Genomic DNA, 15,430 nt, shown 5'->3' with positions numbered 1-15,430 from the left:
TGCTCAGGTAAAATCATCTTTTCAAGGAGGCGCTAATGCCCCTGCGCATCATGCAAGGGTACAGTAATGACACATCCTCTTTGTTTGGTTCTTACCTTAAAAATTAAATCCTTTTTGCCATACCTCAGCTCTTTCAGTTGGGCTTGGATTTTTTTGGACTGCAAAATGAAGATAAGAGAGAATGTGCGTTAGCTTATTCAAATAGTAAAATTGGTTTTAGATTGTGTAGCGGGCTTTTTGTGGCCATGCCGAAGTGTTCCTTTGTGAGGGCTTGCTGGGCAAAGCTCCAATTCAAAGAAGAGACCGTCAGTGAGCAAGAAAATATAAAACTCTTCCCTTCAGTGGACTGCAGGGACCACTCGATGACGCAAACACATTAACACATCAACACTCGCACATACACACTCACACAATAACACTCACTGCATGGTATGGCATTGTCTTGGCTTGCTGCCTGTGGATTGCTGCCACAGTTGTAAACATTCACAGAACACACACACACACACACACACACACACACACACACACACTTCTCTTTCTCTATAGCCTCAGTGTCTTCAGTAACCTCTTAGTAACTGAGGTGTACAACACCTCCACAAAACTAATGATATTTCATTACTCTCTTCCCCTTAGAGAAGCACAAAAACGCTGCCAATAAAATGCGTTTAGTTGTCTACCTTGCCAATTTTCTAGCTTGGAATGATTAGAAGGTTGAGTCCATAATATCAATGATTCTAGCTGTTTGCTCAGTTTATTTAAATAAAATAAGCTGAAACAACACAAATCTTACTTCACTTTCATTTGCACTCAATTTAATTACCTTAAATGAAATTAAATTTGTAAAATGTTAAGTTAACTTAAGTTGGGACTACATGAATCATTTCTGTTGCATTGAATGAAACTGGGCAGTGGATTTCTAGTTCCCAGCATGCTTTGCACAGAGATAGATCAGGAGAGTAAATGCTGAAATTAAGTGCTTTTTAAAGGATTAGTTCATCCAAAAATGAAATTTCTGTCATTAATTACTCACCCTCATGTTGTCCCAAACCCGTAAGACCTTCGTTCATTTTCGGAACACAAATTAAGATATTTTTGATGAAATTTGAGGGTATCTGATCCACACATAGGCAGCAACGACATTGCACCTTTTGAGGTCCAGAAAGGTACTAAAGACATCGTTACAACCATCGATGTGACTACAGTAGTTCAACCTTAATTTTATGAAGCGACGAGGATACGTTGTGCGCAAAAACAAAACAAAAATAACGACTTTATTCAACAAATTCATCTGTCCCCTGTCAAACTGCTATGCTATTTTCATTGCAGAGTTTCAGTGTTTACGTCCGAATGGCGGCTCAGTATTGGCCGGCTCTGGTCACGTGATCAGCATGACGCATGCAAGTGATGCTGACGCAGGAGCTGGCCAATACTGAGCCTGCGTTCGGACATAAACACTGAAGCTCTGCAACGAAAACAGCGTAGCAGTATGATAGGGGAATGCCATTACTGCCTACGTATGGATCAGATACCCTCAGATTTCATCAAAAATATCTTAATCTGTGTTCTGAAGACAAAATGAAGGTCTTACAGGTTTGGGACGACATGAGGGCAAGTACTTAATGACAGAAATTTCATTTTTGGATGAACTAACCCTTTAATGTGTTGTTTTTTTTTTTTTTGTTTTTTTTTTTTTAGTAAAGGGAAAGGCTTGTTGGTGTTTAATGTTCAGAAATGCTGGACATTTAAAAGAGTTTCTATGTTGAAGTGGTTACCACTGTGCTGAAGAGTAGAGCTTGTTGTTAGGTTGTGGGTGGCGACAATAAACTATCATGCATGTTGCTTTACTCATTGAGCCATAGCTTTGTTGGCATCAGTGCAGTAATTGGTAACTTCTTATTCATTATATTCAAATGCTATAGGTATAAAAAGTCATGTATGAACATGTTCCAGACAAGCTATTTATTGTAACTTGAAGTAAGATTAGTTGATTACAGTGCTGCTCTTCTTCATAGGCAGATTTAGCCATCTGCGTACAGTTTATGACCCCGTCCCCCAATCATGAGAATCAGACAATGATGAAACTCTCATGTGCGCAACAGCAACCCACAATCTAAGTACAAGCTTCACTCTTCACCACAATGGTAACCACAAAAACGATGAATTTAAGTTCATACAACAAGACTACAATAAGTCAGTCCAAACTAATTATTTTTTGTTGGAAAAACATAATTCAATTTCATGGAAAAATCTTCCTTAATTTAATTAAGTGCACTCAACAAATTCTTTTTCTGACACAAGAACCTAAATTAATTAAGTTTGTTCAACAAACTATTATTTGTTTAAATGGACTTGTTGTCTTGTTGAATGAACTTAATTGTGTGGAAAAGTTCAATTACACTCAAAGAACAAACTGTTCAAAAAAGACAGTAAAGACATTTATAATGTTAAAAAAGATTTCGGTAACACTTTACAATAAAGTTTCATTTGTTAACTTTACTTAACTACTTTAGTTAACATGAACTAACGGGGATGTAAACTTTTTGAATTGGATGAACAAGACAAATTGTACTTTTTTTGTCTTCTGGGAAACATGTAAGTATTTTTTGTAGCTTTCGAAAAGGCAGTACTAAATGAAAAAAAAAATATGATCTTTAAACAAAATAATAAAAACGTGCACATCATCATCTTGTTCAAAAGTTTTCACCCCCTGACTCTTAATGCATCGTGTTTCCTTCTGGAGCATCAGTGAATGTTTGAACCTTTTTTATTAGTTGTGTTTGAGTCCCTCAGTTGTCCTCAGTGTGAAAAGATGGATCTCAAAATCATTCAGTCACTGCTGGAAAGGGTTCAAATATGCAGAAGATGCCGGAAAATCAAAGAATCTGCAGGACCTGGAGGATTTTTCTGAAGAACAGAGCTCAGTTTAACTGTTCAGGACAAACAAGGGACTCATGAACAACCATCACAAAACAAAAAAAAACAGTCGTAGATCATCGACGTAATCACACACAGTATTAAGAACCAAGGGTATGTAAACTTTTGAATGGGGTTATTTTAATAAATTCAGCTAATTTTTTTTTTTTTTTTTTTGGTCTTATAGACTTTATGTAAACATCTGTTATGTGAAATAGTTTATTCAGGACAGTACTAAGGACAGTTATTAACAGTAATAACTTTAACTTCTTATTTTGTTAAAGCGATAAACATTTTTGCATATTCTGCACAAGGTATGTAAACTTTTGAGCTCAACTGTATATACGCTGCAGTATTCCCACTGTGTTTGTGTGTTCAACATACCTCTTCTGCATGTATGTCACAGAGCTTGTTCCCGGACAGAAGTTTGTTCTTCAAGCTTTTATTCTGCAAGGCAGGAAAAGGCAATAAATAGAGATATACTGTACAGACAGCATTGTAACATCAAACATGAAACAAGCCCCGACGTCTTGTTTTATCTAGGCAAATACACTCAATTTAATGGTACCCTGTCCCTGCAGACAAAAGCAATGCTTCAACTGTTTCCATAGAGTTCATTTTGACAGTTCCCTCACAGGCTTATTGAAGCTCAAGGTGACCCAGGAGTATATGCCTCATTTCTGTAATAACCCGCAGTGGATGTCTTTATGGAAATAGATGATGGTAGATTAAGAATCAATACAGAGATGATGGTGGTGCTGAGTTTAATCTAGTGCTTTTCTCCACCTCCTCCACTGTTTGTCTCTCTGTTCGTGTCCTTTTGCTTTTATTTTTTCTTTCATTATCTCTCTCTCTCTGCCTCAATTTCTCACTTCCTTTGTCTCTGTGTTGCTCTCAGATGCAAATGTACATGCTTTTACTGCCAATGTCACTCAGATTCAGACCTACCAGGATTTCACAGGACTTTTTTCTGATAATTGCAGCCTAAAAAACTGTCTGAATTTCTAGAGGCTTTTCTCCAAAATTGTGATGCTGATGTGGTACTTTAGGTGTTGTTTTGCAGTGAAAACCCACCAGCAATCATGCAATTAGTGTTAGTGACAGTAGAAGTACAATTACCTTTAATTGTTTTAGTCCATAATAACAGTACACATTGAAATATTAAGACAACAATGATGACATAGGCTTTATATTTGTATATTCTGTATTCAGCATAAACAAAGGGATCATGTTAATAAAACCTTTTCAGTCATTAACACAAATAGACAGTTAGGTTGTGAGAGTTCTGGGAATAATTTTCTTTAGACACAACATTTATAATTAATTTAATGTCATACATAAACAGCAATTTACTACTCTCATTCATTACCGTTCCGTTACGGTCATTAAAGTCCGCCTGCAGTCAATAATTTTATCCCTTAAAACTTATCTTAGATTATCAAAATTACATATTTAAATGTTTTTTCCGTGTGATGCAACTCTGCTTCATTTAGTATACACGGAGCCATGAATATGCAAATTAGACCCCGCCTCCATTCGCTCACACATGGTTTATTCAGCCATATATGTTTTAACCAGAAACTGATTCAGAAGAAGCAGCGGATGTCTACAAGTCGATGTATCAGAATGGTGCTGTGTTTTATGTATCGCTCTGTATAACATCATACATGTAACGTAATTGATATGATTTGCCTTTGGATTGACTACGTTATCAAACAGCTAATAATGTGTTGCTAATGTTATACAAACCATGCTCACATTCGCCATCTCAGAGTCAGACAGCTGTCTTCTAAAATCAACATCCTTACAAACGCTTTGAACATCATAGACAGTCAGTGTAGAAAAGCCCCGCCCACACGTGACGGGATTGGTTACATGTTTGTGAAGGAAGGAAATAGAGGTGGTTTTTGAGACTGTCTTTGGTACACTGGAGTTTTAAGGAGAAAATACTCAGCAATGGTGTTGATTTATGAATTTGCACATGGTTTGTCTAAAAGCATATTAAAAACACCACAGAGACATTTGAACAACATTAAAAACTTGATTTTCAACACAGGGGGACTTTGAGATTTCTTTGGTAACACTTTATTTTACAGTGTCCCTGCTTAGGGATGGGTGTGATATACCTAAAATCTCGATATCCTCGAAATTTTGATGATAATCGATATATTTCGATATTTATGCATTTGCTCTAGAATCATTTAAAAAGTTGATTTTCTTTTGCCACAATTTAAAAAAAAAAACTAATAAAAAAACATAAAACATGATAGACCAGCTATTGTTTCTAAGCACATTCAAAAAGTTTAGTGCAAAAAAACATCTCTAAAAAACCTAGTGACCACTTGTAACGCATGTTACTGTAACAATAAGAAACAAAAGTGCGCAAAATGGGTACAAAAAGTGCATTCTGACAGCTTCATAAGATCATTATAATATAATTCACCTACAATATAATGCAATATAATTCACATACATCTTACACTGTGCAGCTGAAATAATCCTGCAAGTGTTTATGAATTCAGATGGGGAACTAGTTGCTGGAACACATAAGACTTCTTGGCTAGTTTTGCAGGAGGAAAGAAAGTGCCTATTGGTGCTGTCTTTGGCACATTAATCTTAATATACACAACAATATTCAATATTCACGATATTTTGTAATTTTTGTATTGATTATTCAATTATCATGATAATATTGCTAATATTCGATATATCGCCCAGCCTGAACACATCTTTCATGTGCTCACTATAGTAATAACAGTAAATTATGCATAATTGCAAGCAACTAACCCTAAACCAAACCCTAACCCTAATAATTATATAGTGAGTACATGTTGTTATTTGTTTAATTGCACTGTAACAAGGGCACTGTAAAAATAAAGTGTAACCTTTTTTTTTTTTTAAATATATTAGCAAAGGATGCATTAAATCAAAAGTGACAGTAAAAAACTTTTACATTAAAGATTTATATTTCACATAAATGTTATATCATGTAAATCATGTGACACTAAAGACTGGAGTAATGGCTGCTGAAAATTCAGCTTTGCCATCACAGAAAAAAAAGTGCTTTATAAATAAATAAATGAAAAAAAAAAGTTCTTTTAAATTGTAATAATATTTCACAACATGACTTTTTATTTTATTTTTGATCAAATAAATGCAGCCTTAGTGAGCATAAGAGACTTCTTTCAAAACATTAAAGAAATCTTACCGACCCTAAAGTTTTGAACAGCGTACAGTACACAGATTGAACAGTAAAGTGAACACACATCTACAAACTTACTGATGCTAATGTTAATCTGACTAGTCAGTAAATGAGCGTGGCTGGAAAACTTGGTCTTAGCATTTCTGAACACTGATATTTATGTGAAGATCAAGGGCACATTTCAAATAGCATGTTCAAGGGCATTGCGGAACGAGACGCTTTTTATAGGGTCATTCCAAATAACTTGAGTAACTGGACAGGACACAAAAGAGACAATATTGGATGCTGAAGTTTTATTTGTCTCAACAGTCTTAACCGCTATGACTTTGCTACTACTGAAGGTTTTTTTTAAATATTGTGGCACACGTGTCTTTATCTAGTGTTCATGTTGTATTGCAAAACACTTTTGCTGCTATTGAGGTGGGATAAGGTTAAGTTTTGGGACAGGTTTGGTGGTATGGTTAGGTTTAAGGGAGTATCAGCCTCAAACATCACGTCTACGGACCATTGGCTGAACGTCTGATGCATATGGCACAGAAAATGGGAAACACTTCAGGAGTTTCAGAGTCGTCATCTGATTGGTTGAATTCTCCAGGATTTTCATTAGATATGTGTTTCACATTCTTTAATGGTCCACCTGGAAACAAAGCCATCGTGAAGCCAAACCCCCTTATGGAAAAAGAAAGCTGTCGTGTTTACAACTGTGACAATGAGCGCTTGTCAGGGATAATGCTGGATTTTTATAGGTATGTGAAGTTCACAGCACCATTGCTGCACTATTGTTTCAGTAAACTTGCATGACATTCTTAAAAGATTTGCACACCCGTCTGTTATTGTAGGGACATTGACGTTACATTTCATGCCCCTAAACATGACGCTGAACCAAACGAACTGTGATTGGTTGCTTTACATGTCAGTCAGATGGCCTCTGGGCAGTTCTTGGCCAATGAAAGCTGCTATGGAGTCCAAACCTTCTGCCGTCAGTCTGAAGATCTGGCTGCATGAGACTAGGTTTAAGTGGTAAGGTAAGGGTCAAAAGTGTAATTATAGATGTCATTACAGAAATTGATTACAGCTGTCATTATACATGCAGGTATTTTTTAACTAAGTAAAATGTAAAAACTTGTATAGTGCATTGCATTGTATCAAATGATTAACTTAAATGATAGTATTTAAAGATACTTAATATAAAGTGGGTCCAAATTTTTTGAAAATTAAGTGGCAGTGACGTCTTTGTGTTGTGTTCACATATGCAAGACCCTTCAGAGTGTTGATTCCCTTTCAAGTTTGTGTTTTTTAGCAGACAAATTGTGAAAAATGAGACCAAATTGCATGCTATCACAAATAAAATGGCGGGTGAATTGTTTGAATTTGCATCAGTAGATTGCATCTGTCTGACTAAGTGCAGTTTTCACTGTATTGCACCAAATTGTGGAATTTATTCTCATGGGGTGCAGAAATGCTCAGTGTTTCACTCACTTCCACTAAGTGACGTTTGACAGAAAATTTCAAAACAACTAAAAATGGCAAAGCCATTATCACAGCAGAACACTTGCTTTTCGGACCATATGTTCGACGCTTCCGTCATTAAATTAACTCTGAAAGTTCAACAGGCTCTTTTCTTCTTTTACTGTAATTACAACACCTGCTGTGTAACGAGTCACAGTGGCCCACACCAACAGATTGACTGGGGTATATATAATAGCTGCTGGGCCACAGAAGTGTTACATTAAAGTGACTGAGTGTGAAAGAGAAAGAATGGGAAAGAAAAGAAAGGAAGGGATGTTCCGAGAGCAAGTGAAAGAGTGTTTGAGGTAATGAAGCAGAATAGCATTGCAATACGATTCAATGAGGTGGAATTGGCTGAGTATCAAATCCACACACTTGCATCTCAACCCCTCTCTGAAGAAGAGCGAGTGCCCAAGTCCGCAAGAAAAATGGCAGCTGTCATTAAAAGTGACATGAGTCTGCCCTGCTACAGACAGCAACGACACAGGGATCCACCCAAGTAGATCGGGGCACAGCGCACAGTCAAGTCACTTCAAACAACAGCCTTGAACATTCAGATTTGAACCGCATAGCCTTAAAGGGACAGTTCACCCAAAAATGAGACTTCTGTCAGACTTTATTCAGCCTCAGGTTGTTCCAAACTTGTATGACTTTCTTTATTCTGTGGGACTTAAAAGAAGGTTTGAAAAGTGTCTCAGTGTTTTTTGTCCTTAAAATGAAAGCAGTTAGTTGTTGTTATACAGGTTTAGATCGACATGAAGGTGAGTAAATGATGACAGAATTTCCATTTTTGGGTGAACTATCCCTTATTATTATTATTTTGTAAAACTATAAAGCTAAATTGAGTGATAAGCTAAAGTGTGATAAGCTTACCACCAGTATTGTAACAAATTAAATCGTTACTATGCTGTCATCATCATCTATGGGTTGAGTTCAGTTAAACTAAGGGAGACAATTTCAATTTCGCAGACTTTACCTTGAATAACACAGCATATTGCAGTAGTCATAGCATAATTTCTCCATTCATTCATTTATGATCAGCCGTTGGCAAAAACAACTGCTGTGGTTGATCGTTCTCTTCCTTGATGAATGAAAACATTCAACATTGTTTCATTTAATCTCACATATCCTGTAAATGCCACGACTATTAAATATTAAAGTATTTTTTTTCTTCAATGTTCTGAGGCATTATTGCATAAATTCAGAATTAATACATTAATAATAATTCCTTCTTTTTAAAAATTGTAAAATAAAAACTGGTGCTCAGTACCTCTTGCTGAAGGTCTTTGATGATTTTGGTCTTCTTTTCCATCTCCATCTTTAAAAACTTTATCTGCATGGAAGGGGAAAAAATATTGCATGTTAAGGCCACACACAGTAAAAAAGAATTGTTGGTTTAACTTTAAAAAGTAAATTTTGAGTTCATTGAAATTAAAAAGTTGAGTTAATACAATGAAGGCGATTGGTTTAATCAACAGAAACTCTGTTATATTATGTTATATAGATATCAGATAAATATTATGTTATCTGAACCACATTAATTATCTAAGTTGATTTGACAAAAGAAAAATGTTGTGATACCAAATCATGAAAATGTTTTTTTTTTTTTTTTTTTTTTTTTTTTACAGTGCAGTGACATGTCATACAGACAAAAAGCATCATAAATTGTGCATGATTTTTAATCTGTTTTAACGAAGAATAAAGTATGCTGTTAATAATATACTACCGTTCTAAAGTTTTTTTTTTTTTTTTACAGACTGCATTTATGTATCTATCAAAAACACAGTAAAAACATAATATTGTGAAATATTATTACAATTTACATTATTTATTGATTTTTTTTTTTCTTGTTTTTTATATTTTAACCTATTTAAAATGTAATTCATTTCTGTGGTGGCAAAGCTGAATTTTCAGCATCATATTCATGATTTTTCAGAATCATTCCAATATGCTGATTTGCTTCTCAAGAATCATTTCTTTTTATTATCAATATTGAAAACAGTTGTGTTGCTTAATATCTTTGTGGAAACTGCAATACTATTTTCAAAATTATTCGATCTGAAAGCTCAAAAGAACAGCATTTATTTGAAATAGAAATCTTTTGTAACATTATGAATGTCATTAATGCCACCTTGATAAATAAAAGCAATCATTTCTTTAAAAAAATATATATATCTTATTACCACAAATCTGTTGCATGGTAGTGTACAGTATATGTACAGAAATATAACTGCACAGTTCTGCGAAAGCAAAAGAAAATCAAGAAACGTCTATTTCGTAATTTATTTAATGAGATTATTCTGAGCCAGTCCTGGGTAGTAACTGATGACATATAATCTGGATTACGTAATCAGATTTCAAAGTACTTATAATTAGATTATATAACATTTTAAAATATTCATAATCAGACTACTTTTTTATTAAAAAAAAAAAAAAAAAACTTTATTCATAACTCATTGATTCTCCCTATGCTTTTTTATCTTTTAAATTTATAAATAGTCATGTGACACTGAAAACTGTTCACTGAAAACTTAGATCCACAGCTTTTCATCTGGATTTACAGAAATCATTTCACATTCAAGAAGTGTTTTCACATATCTAATCAGCTCCTGCTAAACACATTAATTATTATTTGAATTATCACTCAGTGAGTCATTTAACCAGGTATTGCTGTCTTTGGATGCAATTTTCTGTAAAGCTGCTTTTGAAACTATATGTATTGTGAAAAGCATTATACAAATAAATGTGAATTAAATGTGAATAATACAATTTAGCTCATTCTTTGATGTCGGTTAATGGTCACACGACATGCAGGTAAACAAAAAAATATTTAATCTTTTTTAGTAGGTGTTTTATTTTGATTGTTTCATTTTATTTTATTTATTTTAATTGTATTTTACTAACTACACTGTAAAAAAAAAAAAAAGAATAGTTAGTTTAACTTTAAAAAGTAATTTAACTGGTTGCCTTAAAATTTTGAGTTCACTGAAATTAAAAATTTGAGTTAATACAATGAAGGTGATTGATTTAATCAAAAGAAACTCAAAATATGTTATCTGAACCACATTATTTGTCTAAGTTGATTTGACAAAAGAAAAAAATGTGATGATAAATCATGAAATTTGTAATCACCCCTATTTTGTGTTTATTTTATTTATTATGCGTTAATGGTCTTCATTTGGTGGTTTACAGATGAAAATAAAGAAAGAAGGAAATTGAATAACAAAGGTAGATCAGATCTTACTGTACATTTTACCGTACATTTCCTGTATAACCGCAAAGTAAATTCATGAAAACCTCAATCACCCTTACCCCTGGTGAACTGAACGCAAATGAAAAGAGAACCATATAAAAATATTTCGACACGTCTCTATATGGAATACAAATGTGGAAGTGAAGGTTTCCCAAAACAATCAGAGCGTGGTACAAACAGCCAAAAAAGAATCAGAAGTGTTTACAGCCCTGAGGGTGAAGCGCAACACCAATCAAATAGAACGTTCCACTATTGCTCCTTATTCCTTATTCACCCGGCTCAGCCCTGAATGTCAAACTGCCTCAACTCTCATACTCTCTCTCTCCTGCCTCCAGCCATGGCAGACACTGGGAAAATAACAACACATCTAAATACTGAGGTCGAGCAGCTGTGCGCATTTCCAGACAACACGGTTGCAGCAGTGTACCTGCAGGTGGATTCATTCTGATTAGCACTTTAATTGAATTCAGTCCAAGTTCACATATTGATATGCTGCAGTCAATGCATACATATTTTTTCAATCTTGTTTTTTTGGCATTACAATAGAATGGTATCTTATTTCTCATTTCCTGGTTTCACGCGGCTTTGTTTGTGAATTATATGCATCCTGAGTCTAAAATTTTCACTAAACATGTTTTGATTCGCTGAATACTTCAAAGGCTTTACATCAGATTCAGGTTCGTGAATCATTACATTTGTGTTCTAAAAATGAATCTTAAAGTGATAGTTCACTAAGACTAAACCTTTCTTTCTTTCTTTCTTTCTTTCTTTCTTTCTTTCTTTCTTTCTTTCTTTCTTTCTCTTTCTTTCTTTCTTTCTTTCTTTCTTTCTTTCTTTCTTTCTTTCTTTCTGGTTAACATGGACTTACATTGTACAAAAACACCGAAAACAACACTGGATCCCCATTGGCTTTTATTGTATGGACAAATAAATAAATAAATGTGTGTGTGTGTATATTATATATATATATATATATATATATATATATATATATATATATATATATATATATATATATATATATATATATATATATATATATATTCTCGAAATATCTTCTTTTGAAGAAAAAGTCAATGACATGAGGATAAATAAATGATGCTATAACAGTCTCTCGGTGCATGAGTTTTGAATATGCAGATTTAAAGGGATAGTTCATCCAAAAATGATTTACTTTCTTCACTTCAGAAGGCCTTTATTAACTCCCTGGAGTCGTATAGATTACTTTTTTATGGATGGATGCATTATTTTTGACTTCAAAACACGGCCCCCCATTCACTACCATTATAAACCTTGGAGGACTAAGGATATTTTTAAATATATCTCAGATTGTGTTCGTTTGAAAGAAAATAGTCATATACACCTAGGATGGCTTGAGGGTGAATAAATCATGGGATAATTTTCATTTTTGGGTGAACTATCATTTTAATAAGCTGATATGGACCTTATTACTTTTATCAAAACAGTTTGGTCTCGGGATAATGCTAACGGCTCAACATAATAGCCAGATAATACAAAGGTTGTCATAAAAAGACACTTACAGGCAAACAAAAGGTCACAGCTCGTTGGGCCGTGCCAACAGCGGTGTAAAATGTTAACATTCCCCGAACTGAACGGGCACATTGTTGCAGCTTGTGAATATATCTGGGGTTGTGAATCGGCTTTGCTATCTGTAATTGGTGTCAATTGGTGGTGAACTGTTCACAGAACGGAAAGAATGGCCAGAGCTGGTGAAATGCTAATTCTCAGAGATTCATTCTCATTCTGAACACGAGCCTCTGTGCCTCTATCCCCCGCAGTACGACGCGCAGCCACACACAGAGATGAAACAAGAAAAGTTGCATGCAGATAATTGTGTATCTCCTCCAGAGTCAGCAAGGTGCTTCCTACAGTTTTTTATAATTACTGTAACATAAATCTTCCAGACCTAAAGGTAAATGCCTAAAATAGAAGAGGCCCCTCCATGCCATCTCACTGACTTCAATGAGGATTCTAGTGTTTTCCTGGTAATTAGTTTAGATGAAGGTAAGTAAAGAGGGTGCAGTGGTAACAGCAGAATGAACTAAACATTCAAAATGGAAGTCATAATTAAACCAAACATGCTTCAAACAGCAACAAAAAAACCTAAACGATTCAGTTTCTGTACTGATCTTATGGGGGATTCTTCAATTAGAGATATGTATTTGTATAGTAGTATGATTTATTTATTTATTTTTAGAAACAGTCATTCTAGTTTTAAAAGATAATCTTTATTTTGATGGTTCACTTTTAGACATTCTACTAACTATAAGTAACTTTGCAACTACATGTCAACTAGCAGTCATTAGAGTATTAGTAAACTGTCTGCTTAATATCTGCTAACACTTTATTTTGATGGTCTTTCAACAGACATTCTACTGACTAGAAGTAACTTTGCAAGTACATGTCAACTTATTCAACTAACCCGAACCCTAACACCTAACCCTATAACCTAACAGTCTACTACAGTCTCTAATGAGAGTTAGTTGACATGTAGTTGCAAGGTTACTTATAGTTGGTAGAATGTCTAAAGTGGACCATCAAAATAAAGTGTAACCTAATCTTTTTTTTTGTTTCTCTTTAATTTCTTCTTTTCCACCAATACTTTAAAAACAATGTTCCTCAATGTCAAATTGCAAAGGCTTTGCAAATCTCATCATCTACAGTGCATAATATCATCAAAAGATTCAGAGAAACTGGAGAAATCTCTGTGCATAAGGGATAAGGCTGAAGTCTTTATTGGATGCCCGTGGTCTTCGGGCCCTCAGACAACACTGCATCACTCATCGGCATGATTGTGTCAATGACATTACTAAATGGGCCCAGGAATACTTCCAGAAACTACTGTCGGTAAACACAATCCGCCGTGCCATCTGCAGATGCCAACTAAAGCTCTATCATGCAAAAAGGAAGCCATATGTGAACATGGTCCAGAAGCGCCGTTGTGTCCTGTGGGCCAAGGCTCATTTAAAATGGACTGTTTTAAAGTGGAAGAGTGTTCTATGGTCAGACGAGTCCAAATTTGACATTCTTGTTGGAAATCACGGACGCCGTGTCCTCTGGGCTAAAGAGGAGGGAGACCTTCCAGCATGTTATCAGCGTTCAGTTCAAAAGCCAGCATCTCTGATGGTATGGGGGTGCATAAGTGCATACGGTATGGGCAGCTTGCATGTTTTGAAAGGCACTATGAATGCTGAAAGGTATATAAAGGTTTCCAGACAACCTCTGTTTCAGGGAAGGCCTTGTGTATTTCAGCAGGACAATGCAAAACCACATACTGCAGCTATTACAACAGCATGGCTTCGTCGTAGAAGAGTCTGAATTGGCCTGCCTGCAGTCCAGATCTTTTACCTATAGAGAACATTTGGCGCATCATTAAACGAAAAATATGCCACAGACGACCACAAACTCTTCAACTGCTGGAAACCTATATCAGGCAAGAATGGGACCAAATTCCAACACCAAAATTCCAAAAACTCATAACCTTGATGCCCAGACATCTTCAAACTGTTTTGAAAAGAAGAGGAGATGCTACACCATGGTAAACATGCCCCCGTCCCAACTATTTTGAGACCTGTAGCAGGCATCAAATTTGAAATGAGCTCATTTTGTGCATAAAATTGTAAAATTTCTCAGTTTAAACATTTGTTATGTTATCTATGTTCTATTGTGAATAAAATATTGGCTCATGTGATTTGAAAGTCTTTTAGTTTTCATTTTATTCAAATTTAAAAAATGTCCCAACATTTCCGGAATTCGGTTTGTAGTCAAAAGTGCCCTTAACTGAAGAATCAGCCATGGACACATAAAAGTAATGATTGAGTAATCATGCAAGCGGCAAACGCTATTGGCCATTATCATTAGTGTATCATTAGTGTTTAGGCCAAGTTTCTGTGGTTAGCTTTTGTATTTATTCAGTTTAACACATCAGTGTAAAGGGTCTCACGGTGGCCTGTTGTTTCTCTGCACGTTCAGCTGCATCATCCAGTTGTTTCTGCAGAGCTGCCTGGAGTGACTTCATCTCATCCCTGTGAAAAACAAATGGAAAACAGTGAATAAGAGTGCGCAGGGGGATAGTGATCTCAATGGCCACTCTAAGGGCTTACTTTTATCTTAAATGTGTGAGATACACATTCTACAACACACATACAGTCATGCCATTTCTGCACATGAGCACAACCAAAAATTCACCAATATCTGACCAATATCGATAAATAAATGCTCATGACAAATATGTAAATCAATACACCCTACAATATGATAGTGTTGTCTAAAGTACTGACCACGATACCAAGTGGGTACTGAAATTTTAAAAGTGTGACACTTTGAGCGCTGCTGAGCAGATTCGTAAACACCTCTAATTGGCCATTGTGTTCACGCGCTCATCAGATATGTCTGTGATTGGCTACAATAATCAAAGCAAGGGAGCGTTTGAAAGCACACGGAAGTGTTTGAATTTGAAAGTCTTTTGAAAGCAGGAGCATTTGAAAGCAGGACCGGTCCGCTGATAGACGCCTGCTTTCAAACGTTTCCGT

General features: G+C 35.2%; 1 protein-coding gene across 1 annotated transcript in view; it reads right to left on the bottom strand.

The window, feature by feature from the left end:
• The window catches only part of luzp2 (leucine zipper protein 2), a 126,816-nt gene that overhangs the window by 20,524 nt on the left and 90,862 nt on the right, over positions 1 to 15,430 (bottom strand). Inside the window, exons 4-7 of the mRNA XM_051871330.1 lie at positions 14,842 to 14,923; positions 8,895 to 8,957; positions 3,298 to 3,360; positions 96 to 158 (exon numbers count right to left, since the gene is read on the bottom strand). Of these exons, the coding sequence (XP_051727290.1) occupies positions 96 to 158; positions 3,298 to 3,360; positions 8,895 to 8,957; positions 14,842 to 14,923 (271 nt within the window). The remainder of the gene's footprint in view (positions 1 to 95; positions 159 to 3,297; positions 3,361 to 8,894; positions 8,958 to 14,841; positions 14,924 to 15,430) is intronic.

Source organism: Ctenopharyngodon idella, chromosome 18 (genome assembly GCF_019924925.1).
Source record: "Ctenopharyngodon idella isolate HZGC_01 chromosome 18, HZGC01, whole genome shotgun sequence".
Taxonomy (NCBI): Eukaryota; Metazoa; Chordata; class Actinopteri; order Cypriniformes; family Xenocyprididae; genus Ctenopharyngodon; species Ctenopharyngodon idella.
The sequence above is the reverse complement of the archived record's forward strand: the minus strand, read 5'-3'. Positions and strand labels throughout refer to the sequence as shown.